Source organism: Amaranthus tricolor, chromosome 12 (assembly GCF_026212465.1).
Source record: "Amaranthus tricolor cultivar Red isolate AtriRed21 chromosome 12, ASM2621246v1, whole genome shotgun sequence".
In the NCBI taxonomy this organism is placed as follows: domain Eukaryota; kingdom Viridiplantae; phylum Streptophyta; class Magnoliopsida; order Caryophyllales; family Amaranthaceae; genus Amaranthus; species Amaranthus tricolor.
Genome location: NC_080058.1, coordinates 6,047,193 through 6,063,622, shown reverse-complemented (window position 1 = coordinate 6,063,622; position 16,430 = coordinate 6,047,193). Strand labels below are relative to the sequence as shown.

General features: G+C 33.3%; 2 protein-coding genes and 1 pseudogene across 3 annotated transcripts; all 3 read left to right on the top strand.

Annotated features, from left to right (window-relative positions):
- The first annotated feature begins 1,665 nt into the window (after positions 1-1,665).
- On the top strand, positions 1,666-2,984 carry LOC130828473 (RNA pseudouridine synthase 4, mitochondrial-like; annotated as a pseudogene).
- Positions 2,985-6,733: 3,749 nt separating this feature from the next.
- LOC130828346 (uncharacterized protein At1g65710-like) lies at positions 6,734-10,888 on the top strand. 2 transcript variants are annotated; one of them, XM_057694300.1, is made up of 2 exons: positions 6,734-8,154; positions 9,702-10,888. In XM_057694300.1, the coding sequence occupies exons 1-2, from the start codon at positions 6,904-6,906 to the stop codon at positions 10,614-10,616; spliced, it is 2,166 nt and encodes a 721-aa protein (XP_057550283.1). In that variant the 5' UTR covers positions 6,734-6,903; the 3' UTR covers positions 10,617-10,888. The 2 variants fall into 2 exon arrangements, with proteins under 2 accessions (XP_057550283.1, XP_057550282.1); XM_057694299.1 differs by having other exon boundaries at positions 6,748-8,154; positions 9,699-10,887.
- A 1,106-nt stretch (positions 10,889-11,994) lies between these two features.
- On the top strand, positions 11,995-15,845 carry LOC130828347 (glyceraldehyde-3-phosphate dehydrogenase A, chloroplastic-like). The gene is made up of 5 exons (XM_057694301.1): positions 11,995-12,275; positions 13,007-13,117; positions 13,813-14,117; positions 14,222-14,466; positions 15,116-15,845. The coding sequence occupies exons 1-5, from the start codon at positions 12,234-12,236 to the stop codon at positions 15,616-15,618; spliced, it is 1,206 nt and encodes a 401-aa protein (XP_057550284.1). The 5' UTR covers positions 11,995-12,233; the 3' UTR covers positions 15,619-15,845.
- The last annotated feature ends 585 nt before the right edge of the window (positions 15,846-16,430 follow it).

The following is a 16,430-nucleotide window of genomic DNA, read 5'->3' as shown; positions in this document are numbered from 1 at the left end:
CCCTAAGAAATTATTCAGACACAACAACAATCAATTTACAAATTACACGATAAATAAACCGAAATTCAATTGAAAAAACCCCCATTCAAAACGAAGCAGATTTGAAGAACGATTTCAGTTTTTCGAATGAAGAAGGAGAAGCGTTTAACTCAGAAAGCGCTGAAATGAAGAAGAAGGCAAGGAATAAAAGATCACGTGAGTTGCACGTGAAGGTCAACAGTTATTTTCAACGGTCAAACCCAAAAAAAACCGTTAAATGGTAGTCTTTTGCAAAATATATATTACATAAGGTAGTTTTTTGCAAAAAAAATTACATAAGGTAGTTTTTTGCAAACAAGAGTATAGAAAAGGTAGTTTAAAATAATTTTCTCTTAAATCAATAAGTGTAACTTTGATTTCATTCATTTAGTATTTTGCAATTTTTCAGAGTAAAGATAAATAAATTTTACCAATTTATCATTACTAAACTATACCTTTACACTTTAGGTGAATAACTTGACCAATTCGTCCCATTAGATTTTGAAAGGTAAATACTCTCGCTCCTACCATGTGATGCCAAGTCACTATCTTGGTTTGATGCAAAGTAAATGACATACATCGGGTGAATAGTTGATCACAAATTTTTACTTGAGACGTCTTTATAAAAGACGTGTCTCAAACTCATTATTACTAAAAACACAACTAAAAAATATCGTGCGCTATGTAACCTATTTTAGAGTTGGTGTTATAACCTTTTGAAGTTGGTATTATAACCTATTAAAGTCGATATTTGGAGTTGTCATTTTAACATATTGAAATGTTTTAACCTTAAGTTGTTTAACCCATTGAAGTTGGTATTAACCTATTAAAATTGGCATTTTAACCTAATAAAGTCGATAGGTCTATGCCACTGATTTGCATATCTCTTTTGTCTATTCAAAGAACTCGAATCTCAAACTTTTATAGTACTTACTATTCCCTCCTACAAGTCAACTGTAATCATCACGAAGTCTGATCACTGTTAAGCAACTCAAACTATAAGCCTTAATCATCTTCTTATGTTTATTCCTAGGCTTTACTAACACTAATGACATGATGTACTTTGTCTTCACGAACTCTAATATTATGTCACAAAATTATCAAAGATCATCATTATAAAAGTCGATAACCTACTTCACCAATGCGCTCAAAAATTTTCTAGGTTCCCACGAACCTCAGACCAATTTACCCTTCTTCCAAAATCTCATTACTTCTCTAGTTGGTGAAACACGAAGGAACACCTTACCATCAACTTAAAACTCGATAGGTCTATGCCACTGATTTGCATAGCTCTTTTGTCTATTCAAAGAACTTGAATCTCAAACTTTTATAATACTTAATATTCCCTCCTGCAAGTCAACTATAATCATCACAAAGTCGGAACACTTTCAGCAATTCAAACTATAAGCCTTAATCATCTTCTTATGTTCATTCCTAGGCTTTAATAACAGTAATGACATGATGTACTTTACCTTCTCGAACTCTTATATTATGTCTCAAAATTATCAAATTTCATCGTTATCAAACTCGCTAAGCTACTTCACCAATGTGCTCAAAAATCTCCTAGGGTCCCACGAACCTCAGACACGAACCTCAGACTAATTTATCCTTCTTTCAGAATCTCATTACTTCTCAAGTTGGTGAAACATGAAGGAACACCTTATCATCAACTTGAAACTCGATAGGTCTATGCCACTTATTATTGTTAGTATGGGGATTGTGGTTTATTGGTTTATTTTTTCTGTTCTATTATTTTAGATGCTGCTAGATGATGGCAGGTCTGAACGAATAACTATTGCGGATGGTGCTTCTTCAAGTCAGCATGCTGTGACAGAGTTTAGAGTCGTTGAGACTTCAGCTTACGGTACTTTATTATTTTCATATGTATTTTTAATTCTAATTAAAATTGAATTTTTTTTTCTTTAGTCACTAACAAAGGTAAGTTTGTGTATATTTGACCCCCAACCCCACCCTAATTGGGAGCCTCTTAATCCATTGGTTTAATGGAATCTCGTTAAGTTAGTCATTTCATTTTTCAGTCTTTTAAACTTTCAATAACTCAGTAAGTGACCCTAGTACAAGAAGCAAAGTGGCTGAAGAAGTCATTTGTTTCTCGTCGAGGGAGAAACTGTTGGGATATCAATTACCATTACTTGATTGTATTGTTTCACCCGGAATCTTTCAAGTGGAAGTTCTTGTCTCCTTTTTTTTCAGTTTCGGAACTTTATTCTATCAAAGAATCATTAAAGATCAAGATCACTGTCACATAATTCACTAATCCCCGTGCAAATCGCAAATCCAAAAAATCAAATTATGGTCCGTTTTGGGCTATTTTACAGTCATTTTTAGCGAATCGCGAATTCAAAAGGCGGACTAACTAGCAAATTAGATTCCTTTTAAGAAACCCAGTTCACTGACATAGCATTCTTTTCTCGATAATTCTCCAGGGTATACATGGTTAGAGCTATACCCGGTCACCGGCAGGAAACACCAGGTATTTTTGGATGAACATTTGTTCTCCTTTTCCCCTTACAATATGTTATTCTAACACCACAGCGCCATGTCGAATTGCCATCCTCATACAAATGCAGCTTCGAGTGCATTGTGCAGAGGTTCTAGGCACACCTATCGTAGGAGACTACAAATATGGCTGGCAAGCTCATCAGCGATAGGAACCTTTACCGTCAAGCCTTGATGAGAATGTTATTGAACCAAAAGTACTACCCTTCGGCCTCAATTTACATTGCGGAAGCATATCCAAGAAGCAACCCCATTTGCATCTACACTGTAAGCAAATGATTTTACCCAACATTTCTCTTGCTCTCGATCATGCGTCTCATGATGTGGACTACGATTTCTCTAAGTTGGAAAGCATCGACTTGGTAGCCCCCTTGCCCTTGCACATGCAGAGGAGTTGGAACCTTCTTAAATCTCTTGCTCACCAAAAAGATAAAATATCGTTATAATAGAAACTTAAATAGTCCAATAATAAAAACTTTTAGCATAACTGACCTTTTGTATAGACTCGTCTCACGGTGAGATGGTCTTATACATGAGTGGCTTTTTGTAGAATAGGGTTTTACACAAGAGTAAATTGAAGAACTTAAATTAGGACACTGATTTTTACAGGTAATTTTATAAGGATGGATGATCGTTCATTTAAAATTTGCCCTAATCATTTGAAAAGAGGATACATTTGCGAAAAGAATGCATCTCAAAATTGGAATGATCCCTAACTTTTAGAAGTATATTTTTCCACAAGCCTACCCAATGTGTCTCATTTTCTTATTCCGCTTAGTCATCCTAAAATTTTCAATTCAATTTAGATGAATAAATTTTACCAATTTATCATTACTAAACTATACTTTTTACACATTAGGTGAATAACTTGACCAATTCGTCCCATTAGATTTTGAAAATTAAATACTCCTGCCTCCTATCATGTACCTCAAGTGACTTTCTTGTTTGATGCGAAGTTAAATGAGATACATAGGGTGAATAGTAGTTATGTATATTTGCTAAAAATAAGCGCACATATTGTTTAGAACTAACTTCAAAACTTTTTTGTAAGTCAAAAATTATGAATGAATAATAGTTGTGATTATTTTCAGCAATTATATTGAATATGTGAGTTATTTTTAAAATTAAATAACAATTGAATTTATTTTCAGTGGATCAAGCAAATATTAATTTTATTTTTGACATTTTTTTGGACAAAGTTAGTTTTAAGATATGGATTGAAGTTTCCAAAATAATAAAGATAAAATTATTGGTATTTCACATTAATTTAATGGTATCAAAAATAAACTGGTCTTGACTTGACGCGAGGTTGGATATAAGCATATCTATAAGAAGGATAAATTCACTCTTTTCTTACATGTCGAGTAAATTCGGACATCTAATCTAAACCGAATACTCGGTATTCAAAAATTGTTATTTCTCGCTTTTCAAAATCCGAAAATGTCTAGATAAGATATCCAATTATCGAAATTTTTATGATTGGATATTTGATGCCTCGAGGATAAGTTGAAAAGTTCAAATTGAATATTCGAAATATCCAAATTCAATAAAAATAACTTTTTTTAATCATTTCTTCTTAATATAATTTTATACTTATTAATATTAAATATTTAAATTTACTCAAAATGTGCAGCAATATTCGATATTTCACTATTCAAAATATCATATATTTGATTTGAACTAGAATCTTAAATCGAATATTCTAAATTTCGAATCATATATCAATTTGGTTTAGCAAATCTTCGAATCATTGAATAGTCTCACTTGGCCCTTGTTAGAAGCTTAGCCTACTCGAATAAAAATATCGACTGGTCTTGAATAGGTGTGTTCAATATCTCGGGCTAAAGCAAATATAAGCCGAGTTGGATGAGGGCCATTAAAACTTAATACAAAAACTTGTATGCAATGATTGCATGTATTCAACCGCCAATAAAGACCAAATAGTCTGTGATCTAATTTTTTCGGGTTTTTTTAAATACTTTTGTACAAAATTTAAGACTTAAAAAATCAAATTCAAGATCTAAAAGGCCAAATCTAAGACTTTGAAAACCAATTTCAAGACTTAAGTCGATTTGATTTTAATTCATAAATTTGGTATTACTCCCTCAGTTCTCTAATGTTCCTCCCATGTGGAATATTCCATCTTAAGGAGAGTGAAACTTAATTCATGTTTTTGAAACATATTTAGAAGATAAAATACATCCATGTGAGATTTCGTTAGATTCGTCTTAACGCATACTTTTTTATTATGTATTTTTTATAATTTTTTATTATTTGCATTTAGAGATATTAAGGTTTAAAACTTGCATTGAAAACTACGCAAAACGTAAATGGGAAGAACAAAAAGAAACGGAGGGAGTATAATTTTTTCTAAAAAATTTTTTTAATCATATTAAATATCTATAAAGCCATGAACATACGTTTTGAAATTGGAATTTTTTTTGAAATTGGAATATTTATACTTGGAATAGACATTATTAAAGTTTTATTAACATCTTCTTCGTAATCTCTTGGATTGAAAAAAAACTATTAGAACTCAATAAGAAATTGTTTACAATAATTAAATAATATGGGTATTTGGAATAATCATACTAAACACCTATAAAGCAATGTATGTACGTTTTGAAATTGGAATTTTAATATTTGAAATAAGGCTTTTATGAATTTGAGAAGACTTTTAAAGTTCTGAAATAGTAATACTAAACATTATGCAGCCGCCTTACGCGTGTGGCCAAATTTTTTTTTTTTTGCAGAATTCAAGCCTTAAAACACACATTTCAAGACTTAAAAAGCCAAATATAACACTTTAAACCCCTACTTCAAGCCTCAATCTATCTTCTTCAGAGGCTTAATTTAATTTTTGAAGCTATCGACTTCAATTCTTAAAACGCTCATTTCACCATTTAAAATGCCAATTTTAACGCTTAAAACCCCTACTCTATCCCTTAATTTTATATTTGACTTACCTATTCAAATTGTAAAATATTCATTTTAGGACTTAGAATGTTTATTCTAATGTTTAAAGTTTGTCAAATCCAAAATTTAAAATACCTATTTTAAGGTCCGAAATGTCTAATTCAAGCTTTAAAATGACAATTTTAAAAATTATGGGCAAGACTTGTGAGTGGTTGCAAGTATGCGGCCGTCTCACAAAAAATAACTGTTTAAAAATACGTCAGATAAGAACTCAAAATATGACCCGGCCTGTTGAGCACCCCTACTCTTAAGTCTTGACTTTAGGTTAGGTATAGCCAACGATGAGAGAGGGCGAATTGACTGACTTGAAGTTCACACTCAAGAGTACTATTAGTAGGAGTATTTTTACACAATCCTTATACATCACTATTCTTTTCATGCCACCTCTATTTTAATAAATTGACGATATTACACTTGGACTATAATAATAATGATAATAAAAATAAAAATAATAACAATAGTACTAATAATAATAATAATAACAATAATAATAATAATAAAAATAATATTTTAAAAAAAATTTTAAAAAATAAATTTAAAGAGTTGAGTCGCACAAAACTCGCGACTCGGCCGCGGCTCAGTTGCACGAAACGTGCGACTGAGCCGCGGTCGAGTCACAGTTCCCTTTAATTTTTTATTTTTTTTATTTTTTTAAAATATTATTATTATTATTATTATTATTATTATTATTATTATTATTGTTATAATAATAATAATAATAATAAAAATAATAATAACGATAATGAAAATAAAAATAATAATAATGATAATAATAATAATAATAATAATAATAATAATAATAATAATAATAATAATAAAAATATTTTAAAAAATAAAATATAAAGGGGTGCGACTCAGCCGCGGCTCAGTCGTACAAAAATCCGCGACTCGGCCGCGTCTCAGTTGCACATTTTTTTTTAATTTTTTTAAATATTATTATTATTATTGTTATTATTATTATTATGATTATTATTATTATTGTTATTATTTTTTTGAATATTATTTTTACTTTTATTATCATTATTATTATTTTTATTATAATTATTATTATTTATTTTTATTTTTTTAAATATTGTTTTTATTATTATTGTGATTATTGTTATTTCAACTCTAGGGGTATTTTCGTTATTTCATTAAGGCAAGAGTTGCGATAAATTGAAAAAGAATGGCGATGAATAGTAATGCCGTATTTTTAACGGTTACTTTTCCTGATTAGCCCGCCTTTCCCCAAAATTTGAAATCCTCTTGTTCTTTTGAATTATCTCTCTCTCCTCCTTCATCCATTTGAATCTACAAGTAATTCTTCTGTGGCTTTCATTTTTTCTCTCTTATCATCATTATTATTTTTCATGATTAAAGTATGCTACTTTAATCTTTAATTTACTCTTTATGATTCCAGTTATCAATCAAAAATACCTAAGATTTCCATCCAATTTCTCGGAAATGGGATGCTGTTTGAGCAAGAACGATCCATGTTCACAATCTATACCTTCAGTTTCTCTATCCCAACAAAATAATTCAAATAATATTCAAACTCTATCCATTCCTACTAAAGTAGAGCACACCAAGAACCAAATTGCAGCAATTGAAACAAACCCTAATCCAAAGAAGGAACAAAAGATAGGGAAGATAGAAGAAGAAAGAGCTAATGTTTTTGTACCTAAGAAAAAGAAGGAAGTTTTTATAATTCAACACAGGAAGAGCAGTGATAAGCGTTTTAATTCAGATGGGTCAGTCTCAAATTCATCGAATTCAGGGGATCCGGACCCAGAACCCGAAGAAATCGGTAGGAATATATTAGCAGCAGCAGCAAGTGGGCAAGTAGTGAGAACTTCTAGTTGTACAAAGGAAGAAGTTGATGCTATTTTGATTCAATGTGGTAGGCTTAGTAGAAGTTCTTCAGGGAATGGGAATAATGGAGGTCATAGAAGGAGGTATTCTGGTTCAAAGCGAAGTTTTGATTACGATAGAGAGAATGAGTTGGTTGATGATTCCATCAGTAAAGGGAATGGGAATGAGATTGAGGGAAGCTATGAGGAAGATGATAGGTCCAGGCGCCGACAATCAAGAGGGTCCCTCTCCCACAGTAGGAGATCAACACCAAGTAGAAGTAGAGAGAGGGAGTATCATCAGCAACAAAGATCAGGGAGTAGAGAGCGAAATCAAAGTAATGGAAGAAGGGTTAGTAGATCTCCTGGAAGAAGGTCAGAAAGTCCTATGGCTATGAACCATAGTAGTAGTGGGAATGGAAAACCTGGGAAATTGGTGTCTGTTCCAGCAATGACAATGGAAAAAAGCAATAATGGGAATGGGAATGGAGGAGATGGAAATGTGAAGAGGGTTTTGGTGAAGAGGAATGTGGGTTCACCGCGGTCTCAGTCCCCTGCACGGGCTATATCCCCTGCAGGTGCTCATTCGCCTTCAAAAGGAGGGAATGTGAATGGGAATCAGCTGGTGTCACTCAGTAGGAATGGATCGAGGAAGGCGGAGATTTCGCCTTATAGAAGAACTCCTTTGAATGAGATTGACATCAATTCATTGCCCTTTCATCCACTTTCAAATAAGAAGGCTGTGCAGAAAGGGAAAGAAATTGAGGAAGATATTGTGATTGTTAAGCAGCCAAGTAGTTATGTATCTAAGGTATAAATTCCTCTTCTTAGTTCTCAGCTTTACTTAGCTAAGTGATTGTTGGATGATTTTGTTCTATTGGTAGTTTGCTTTGCTGTTTCTTAGTTTGTTTTGATGATTCTTGTGAAATTGGACTCATAAAGTAAAGAAAAGAATGGAAATGAGGAGAGAAAACAAACCAAAATACACAAAACAAACAATGTAAAACAAGACACAAACACAAGTGTTTGTAGGTATCTTAAGGAATCCTCCCCAAACCAAATTATTTGTATTTTTTAATGATAATTCAACAATTACATTAAGCACTCACTCACGAACACACTCTCTAAGTGTTTGGATACAATTATGATGCACTCCAATGGGGTTTTGTCATATACAAGCTCGCTCACACTATGTGGTTCAACCTATGGTTCAACAAGCAAAGTTGGTTGTACTCATCCTCGTACCCTTCTTTTGACGTTGGAAGCCTTTTTGATAGGCCTAAGAAGTCAAAGCGATGAACTTTAGAAATCCTCATAGTCTTTATGCTTGGGAAATGTAAGACTCGAGGTCCTGAAACACTTTGCTAGTTCGAGCAAGAGAGTTGCTTATTTAAGCAAAGTAGCCTGCTGCATGCTGTGAGCTGTGCATGTGCTCATTCGAGCACCTTGGTGGCTCATTAAAGTGATCTTCCCCTATGTATTGCGCCCAACTCTTTGCAACATTCTCATCTATGCAAGGCACATTATCCATTGTGCCATTTTTCACAACAACAACAACAATAACAATAACAATGCCAGGGCCTTAAGCTCAAAAGAAGAGGATTAGCTATATGAACCAGTATTAGTTTCAATGGTCATCCAAATGGATTGTTCTTCACCATTAATTCCGATTATTTACATCTCGATTTTTAAGTCTAGCTCATTTATATTTTTTGCGCTCCTGTATCATCTTCGGTTTTTTCTCGCCTTCTTTATAAGTCTCCTGAACTCCAGCTTTCTATCTTCCTTACTGGTTTGCTAATATCCTGTCTTTGGACTTGCCCAAACCATCTTAAATGATTTTTCTTTATCTTTTCCTCAATATTTGCAACTCCTAAACCCTTTCTTATATCTTCATGTCGAATTCTATCCCTCAAAGTATGCCATACAAAATATCCATCTCCTGGCATCCATGCAACATGGTGCAATGACTAACGAATGTTAGGATGATATTGGTGATCTGCATATAAATCTGGATAAAGATAAGCCTATTATGATTTTGTGATATCTTTAGTGCAAATATGTAAGGAAGGTTGAATTAGGCATAGTGCTGATTTACAATGGAGTAGTTTTCTTAATATTGCTATGGAATCTTGAGTTTACAATATTGAAATACCCACTATTATATGTAAAATGTGTTATGCATTTCTGAATTACTTTGCCATGAAAATTAGAAATTTAGAAATTTAGAATCTGCATTAGCTAGTAGTAGATAGATTTATCATTTATTCATTATAGAAAAACCCGGCATGTATTCATCTTTGCTTTCAGTATAATTTTGTAAGCTGGCTGAATACAGTTATTATTTTAATGCAGCAGAGCAAGTTTGTTGAGACAAACAATGGTAAATTATCTGCACAGGGCACTCATAGAAGAACAGGCAGTAAAGGGACAGAAAGTTACGAAGATACAAAGACTAATTACTGCAGAGTGAATGAGATTCAAGCACTAAATGTTGAGAAAATCGAGTCGAGTGAATATGATGCTACAGGCACTGATACCCTGAAATTGCCGCCAACATTCGTGAGAAGTAGGTCTGCAAGGCGATCACGAGAGCTAGACATCAATGTCGAGGCGCTTCTAGCCCCAAATCCCGCCACAAATTATAACTCATTGCTTTTGCAAGACATTCAGAATTTCCATCAGAAGAAAAGTTCTAATAATGCAAATTCTAATGCCCGGCCTATCAGTCATGATGTTATCAGTTCTAAGAACGAATCTGGCACTCCTTTTGCACTCCCTGCTTGTGTCAGCAAAGCCCGTTCGATTCTTGAAGCTGTGGCAGATCTCAACTCCGCCACAAGGCCCGCAAACAGCTCTAATCCCAAAAGCCCAAGAGGCCCGAACTTTGATTTTCACAATGTAAACAAGAGGGTAGAGTCCAGTGATCCTTTCGTTCAATCTGACGATTTGATGGAGCCTAGTTTACACAAGTATGTGACAGTAAGGAAGAGGGGCGGAGAAATGGGCGATGAGGAATCATCTGGTAGCAACAGTTTTATGGGTGGAAGTAGTCAGCAGAATTGGGTATCTTCGTCGACATGGGAGCCAACTTCAGCAGAGTCGACTGACTGTTGGACCTCGAAGTCTTACAGTCGAGAAGAGTTTAGTCCTGTGGGATTTCAAAGACACGCGATATCTGACTTCGCGTGTGGGATCAATGATGAGGAATCGGAGAAGATATTCAGTAAAGGTCTTATCCCCACATCAAAAGCAGCAGCTGCATCTATGTAAATTCATTCTAGAAGATCTGGGATTGATTCTAGAAGATCTAGGACAAGATTATGTTGAAAAGCAGTTGCACACTTTGCAACACTTCTATTTTTCCAGCTTCATTTCATGATTGTTTTGATTTGTCAATTTCTGAGAAGATTTTCTTCAATGGTATGTAAAATTATCTCATATAATTGGGTAATAAATTACTGCTGTTTACAAGAATGAACAAAATATTCCATGTATTGTTGTATGTCTAAGTAATATTCATCATGAACATATCATTGCAAGCTGCTGGTAATAAGCATATTGTTATGTTGAAGAATTTGAAGATTTTTTAAGGCTGTTAGTACAAGTATAGAAACTCATGCACGGATCTATGAGTATGAAATGTATAAAAATATAATTTTAAAGAATAATGCAATTATATATAATTATGATTAAATTTATTGAATACATGACAATATGACATCTTTAAAGTAAAATTTAAATGCTTATTTTTTAAAAAATTATTTATCAAATACATAATTTTTTTCATTTAATAAAATATATTAAATTCTAATTTAGATGTATAGAATTGCTATAATAAATTATATATATACTTAACTGAATTTAGCTTCAACTTATACAAAAACTGATTCTAATTTGGGTAAATATTGTCATGTAATTAATTATTATACACTAATATATTTCATTTGTCAAGGCTCACTAAGGATGACATTTGTCATTTTTCAGCATTTTTATTAGTATGTATGATATGATATTGGATCTTATGTTTCATTTTTAAGGATTAGTATTGCAAGCTTAAAGGAATCGAGGAAGTACAAAGCGCAACACTAGTATGACCTATTTTTCTGTTCTTTTGAATTTGTTACATTACACAAATTTAAAAGGACCACAAAAGTACTAGTGTTACTTAACCACTTATTTCTCCAGAAAGTCAAACAACTTATCTAAAAATTGGATTACATTGAGGAACCTTCCTTAGTAATGTAATCAGCGTAACATAATTCGTCAACTAATTCGCCTTTTGAATTCGAAATTCGCTCAAAATTGTTGAAAAATACCCCAAAAACCGACCATAATTTGCTTTTTTTGATTTGCGATTTACGGAGAAATTAGAGAATTTAATCATGTAACATTGAATGTAATAGACGAAAATAGTACTATACTTCATCTGCACTTTTAATAGAGGTTACTTTTTTGTTACCCAATGCTCTATTTCAACATTAAATATCTTTAATTACGTGAAATTTAAAATCATAAACGTAATAACAGGAAAACATACATCGAGACATATCAAACAAAACTATCACTTTTACGAATCAAATGAAAACCGAGGAAGTAGAGTACAAGAGAAAAATAGATTTGATAGGTGGGGCAAGAATAAGAGAGGTTTAAGGAAACAAGAGGCCCACAAGTATAAGTATGTGGAAAACAATAAGATTTGATAGTAAGGAATGGTTGGAGAAAATAAGCAAAGGAACAAAAGCATCACCAATTAACCATACATTGATTGGAAGGCTATGAATAATCTTATCTCCATCTATTTTATGGCTCCTAATATGTCTTCTGCATTCAACATTATTACATTATACTTTTTCTTACACTGCTACTGTTGCTGCTGTAAATTAGAGCATGGCCTCCAACATGCTCTCCATTGCTAATCCTTCTCTTAAGGTTAGTTTTCCTTCCTTCTTGTTGCAATTTCAAATTCTCCTAATTTATATCTAAGTGTTTGGCATTTGATACTTTACTATAGCAATGATACATGACACAGATCACCAACTTTTTGATCGGGGTCAAGTGTCAAGTGTCGGGGAACTCACAAGGGGCGGGCAGGGTCCCGACCCATCTTTGCAGTTCATTTTCTTAGTTTGGCACCTACATATATTTTTGTTATTATATGCTAGTAGTGTTATAACTATTGCGGTCAGTTTGGTAATCGGTATTAAATGGTGGGAATTGTAATGAAAAGTTAGTGTAGTTTTGGTTTGAAGATCTGTTGACAAATTTAATGGCCATGCTTATTTTCTTTACAAAATTCATTTCGGTGAATTACCATTTGAACATGTGGTATTAGGTGGTAATGAAAATGTGTGAAAAAAAAAACTTTTTTATGATCAAACTTTCATTACTATGGGAATGACATGATATATATCGTGAAAATTTACACTACAAATCATTTCCATTATCACCGATTAGTACCGTTGACCAAAAGGACCACTGGAGTAATAAAATTTGGTGATTCAATGGTAAAGAAAGCTTTAATTTCTAACTTTAACTCTGTGTACATATGTAGAAGTGATTGTTCGGCCAATTTCGGTAGTGATTCATGTAAAGTGTCATTGCCAAACTTCATGGTTTGCTTGATGTATTGCTTAAATATATATGGTGAATTGAAACAACAGGCTTACAACAAGGGATTTTCTGAATTTGCTGGACTACATGGTGCTTCACTTCCCTTTGCTCGCAAGGCCTCTGATGATTTTGTGTCTTCAGTGGCATTCCAGACTAATGCCGTGAGTTCTCTCGTTTCTTTTTGCGAGCATAATTTTTATTCGGATCATCGGATTGATTTTGGGTTAAATGACTACTATTTATGGGGTTTGGAGAGTCGATGTGCAATTGAAATATTTAAACAAGCTTATTTAGAATGTGTTTATTAATTGACTTTTTAGTTGGATTTTGACCTTTTTGGTGTCAAATAGCAAAAAAAGTATTCGGTAAATGACTTTTAAATCAGTTTAGCTAGATTTAAAACCAACACTAAAAAGCTACCATGGGTATTTACTTCATTGACTTTTGGCTTTTTGATCCACTTATTCTCTAATAACAACCAACGTCTTAATTTTATCAAATATCTCCATAAGTGATTAATTGGTAACTTAAACAACTGACTTATCATCCAAACATTGGTCAAACCAACTAACAATTGTTTGCTAAACTGAGCCATTATTATTAGAATAGAGTCGTATTTGAGGGGTACAAGAATGGTCTGTCCGCTACCTCTCTCCCTGGACCCTGATTTTGTGCGGGACACTAGACTGATGGCCAAGACCAAGACTAATTGCACATAAGTGGAATAAGATTGGTTTTTAAGCAATACCTGAATTCTAGTGTCATAAAGTGAACTTACATAGAATGCATTAGTATTAAACATAGAATGATTCTTAACAATCAAGCTAATATATTTGATGGTTCATACACTTATTAGGTTGGTAGTAACAAAACCAGTCAGAAAGGAGTAGTAGAGGCAAAACTGAAGGTAGCAATCAATGGATTTGGAAGGATTGGAAGAAACTTTCTAAGGTGTTGGCATGGTAGAAAGGATTCTCCCCTCGACGTAGTAGTCATCAATGACACTGGAGGCGTTAAACAAGCGTCCCACCTCCTCAAATACGACTCTATCCTTGGCACATTCGATGCTGATGTTAAGGCTGTTGGGGATAATGCCATTTCTATTGACGGAAAAGTCATCCAAATTGTCTCCAACAGAAACCCTTCTAACCTTCCTTGGAAGTTAGTATCCGATCCCTTGCACTTGCGCAGTTTTTGATGTATTTTTTGTGTATGCAAACTTAAAAATCTTTGAACTTAAAGATTGCGCAAAATGTATGTTGTAGGGACTTAGATATCGATTTGGTGATCGAAGGGACAGGAGTGTTTGTGGACAGAGACGGAGCAGGGAAGCACATCCAAGCAGGTGCTAAGAAGGTGCTCATTACGGCCCCTGGGAAGGGTGACATCCCTACTTATGTGGTTGGTGTCAATGAGAAAGGTTATGACCCTTCTGAGTCTATCATCAGTAATGCGTCCTGCACTACTAACTGCTTGGCTCCATTCGTTAAGGTCCTCGACCAGAAATTTGGTACGATTCTTCGTCCTTACCTTTATTTGGTTATGTCGCTCTAAAAGCCAACCACTATCGAAATCTAATTCTGTGATCACTATTCACTACAACAACACCATATTTTTAGTGGAATATATGAGGGTATTTGGCAAACGGCTGATAGCTGATTACGGTGGCTGATTTGACCAATTTATTATATTAACTGGTTTGACCAGCTGATTACATTAACAATAAGCTATTTCCACCAGCTATTTTATCAAACACTAGCTAGCATTGGCTGGTTTGACCATGCAACCCTCTATTATATCAAAATAAGATAAAATTGTCTAATAAGTTATATTGCCAAACACCCACTTAATTTAAATGTCACTATTTTTAATTTTTAATGGTATACATAGTTGAATTTAGTAACATTTACCAGATCCTTTAGCAGTATAATAAAAAATCCCAATAAAGCTTTTTGTGACATAGGATTTACTGATATTTCTCATAAATAACACTATAGACTATAGTAATTGTCTGTAAATGACAAATAAAGTATCGCTAAATCACTTTATAGTGAAACTTAAAAAAAAATGACCTTAAAAACATATATTTTAATGTCACTATCCTATATGGCTATATCGCGAAAAGTTAATTTTGTTATAGAGGATGTATAATTCGACAGGCATTATCAAGGGAACGATGACGACAACCCACTCATACACGGGCGACCAAAGACTCCTAGACGCGAGCCACAGGGATCTAAGACGTGCAAGAGCAGCCGCCTTAAACATAGTGCCAACATCGACTGGTGCAGCCAAGGCAGTCGCATTGGTTCTGCCGAGCCTAAAAGGAAAACTAAACGGTATTGCACTACGTGTTCCCACGCCTAACGTATCAGTGGTAGATCTTGTGGTTCAAGTGTCGAAAAAAACGTTCGCAGAAGAAGTAAACGCAGCGTTTAGAGAGTCGGCAGATAATGAACTAAAAGGGATATTATCGGTGTGTGATGAGCCACTTGTATCCGTGGATTTCAGATGTAGTGATGTATCATCAACCGTTGATTCTTCACTTACGATGGTTATGGGTGATGATATGGTAAAAGTTATAGCATGGTATGATAATGAATGGGGTTATTCTCAAAGAGTTGTTGATCTTGCGGATATTGTTGCTAACAAATGGAAGTAACTTATGGATATTATTTATGATCATCTCTTACAAATAATATACTCACACTTAATTTGCCTTATTAATCACTAATTTTTCTATGTTATTAGTGATTGTTACTTCTTTTGTAATAGTGAGATGTTTTTTTAATTTTAGTTATATTGTATAGGGAAGAAATTAAAATGAAGTACAAACTTTGTTGGGGAAATAATAAATCCTCACCTTTTGAAAGATGAGCAATTTGTTCATATCATTAGTTTTTTTAACTCTCTTTTTGAACTTTCACATTTTAGTTATTCAATTGGTTTTGTATGAGACCGTTTTATCATGAAATAAATCTCTATAATTAATCTATTTTGATCACTTTAAGATTATATAAAAATGATTATTTTAACATACTAAATGTGCATGGGCCAACCGAACTTACTTATAATATGCGGATACTCGAAATCTGATATTCGACTGTTAAAAAATGTCGAATATTTGAATCTCATAAATTTAATATTCAAATCCAAATCTGAGATTTAGATTTTCAAATTGAATATATATCAAATCCTATTAGAATTTGAAATTGGATATCCTAAGATTCAAATTAGATATTACATCGTATATCGAATTTTCGATCATTAGATAGATTTGATCATCCCTAAATCGTGTACTTGAGAATAAATAACAATTATTGGTCCAAGCTTGCCTATAAACAATTTCACAGGAATTAGTTGGGCTAGTACATTAGAGATGAGACATATTTTAGTCTGTTCTAATAAATTTATTTTATTTTTATTTTTAAATATGACTCCACTATTTATACTTTATATGTTTTCTCTTATTGA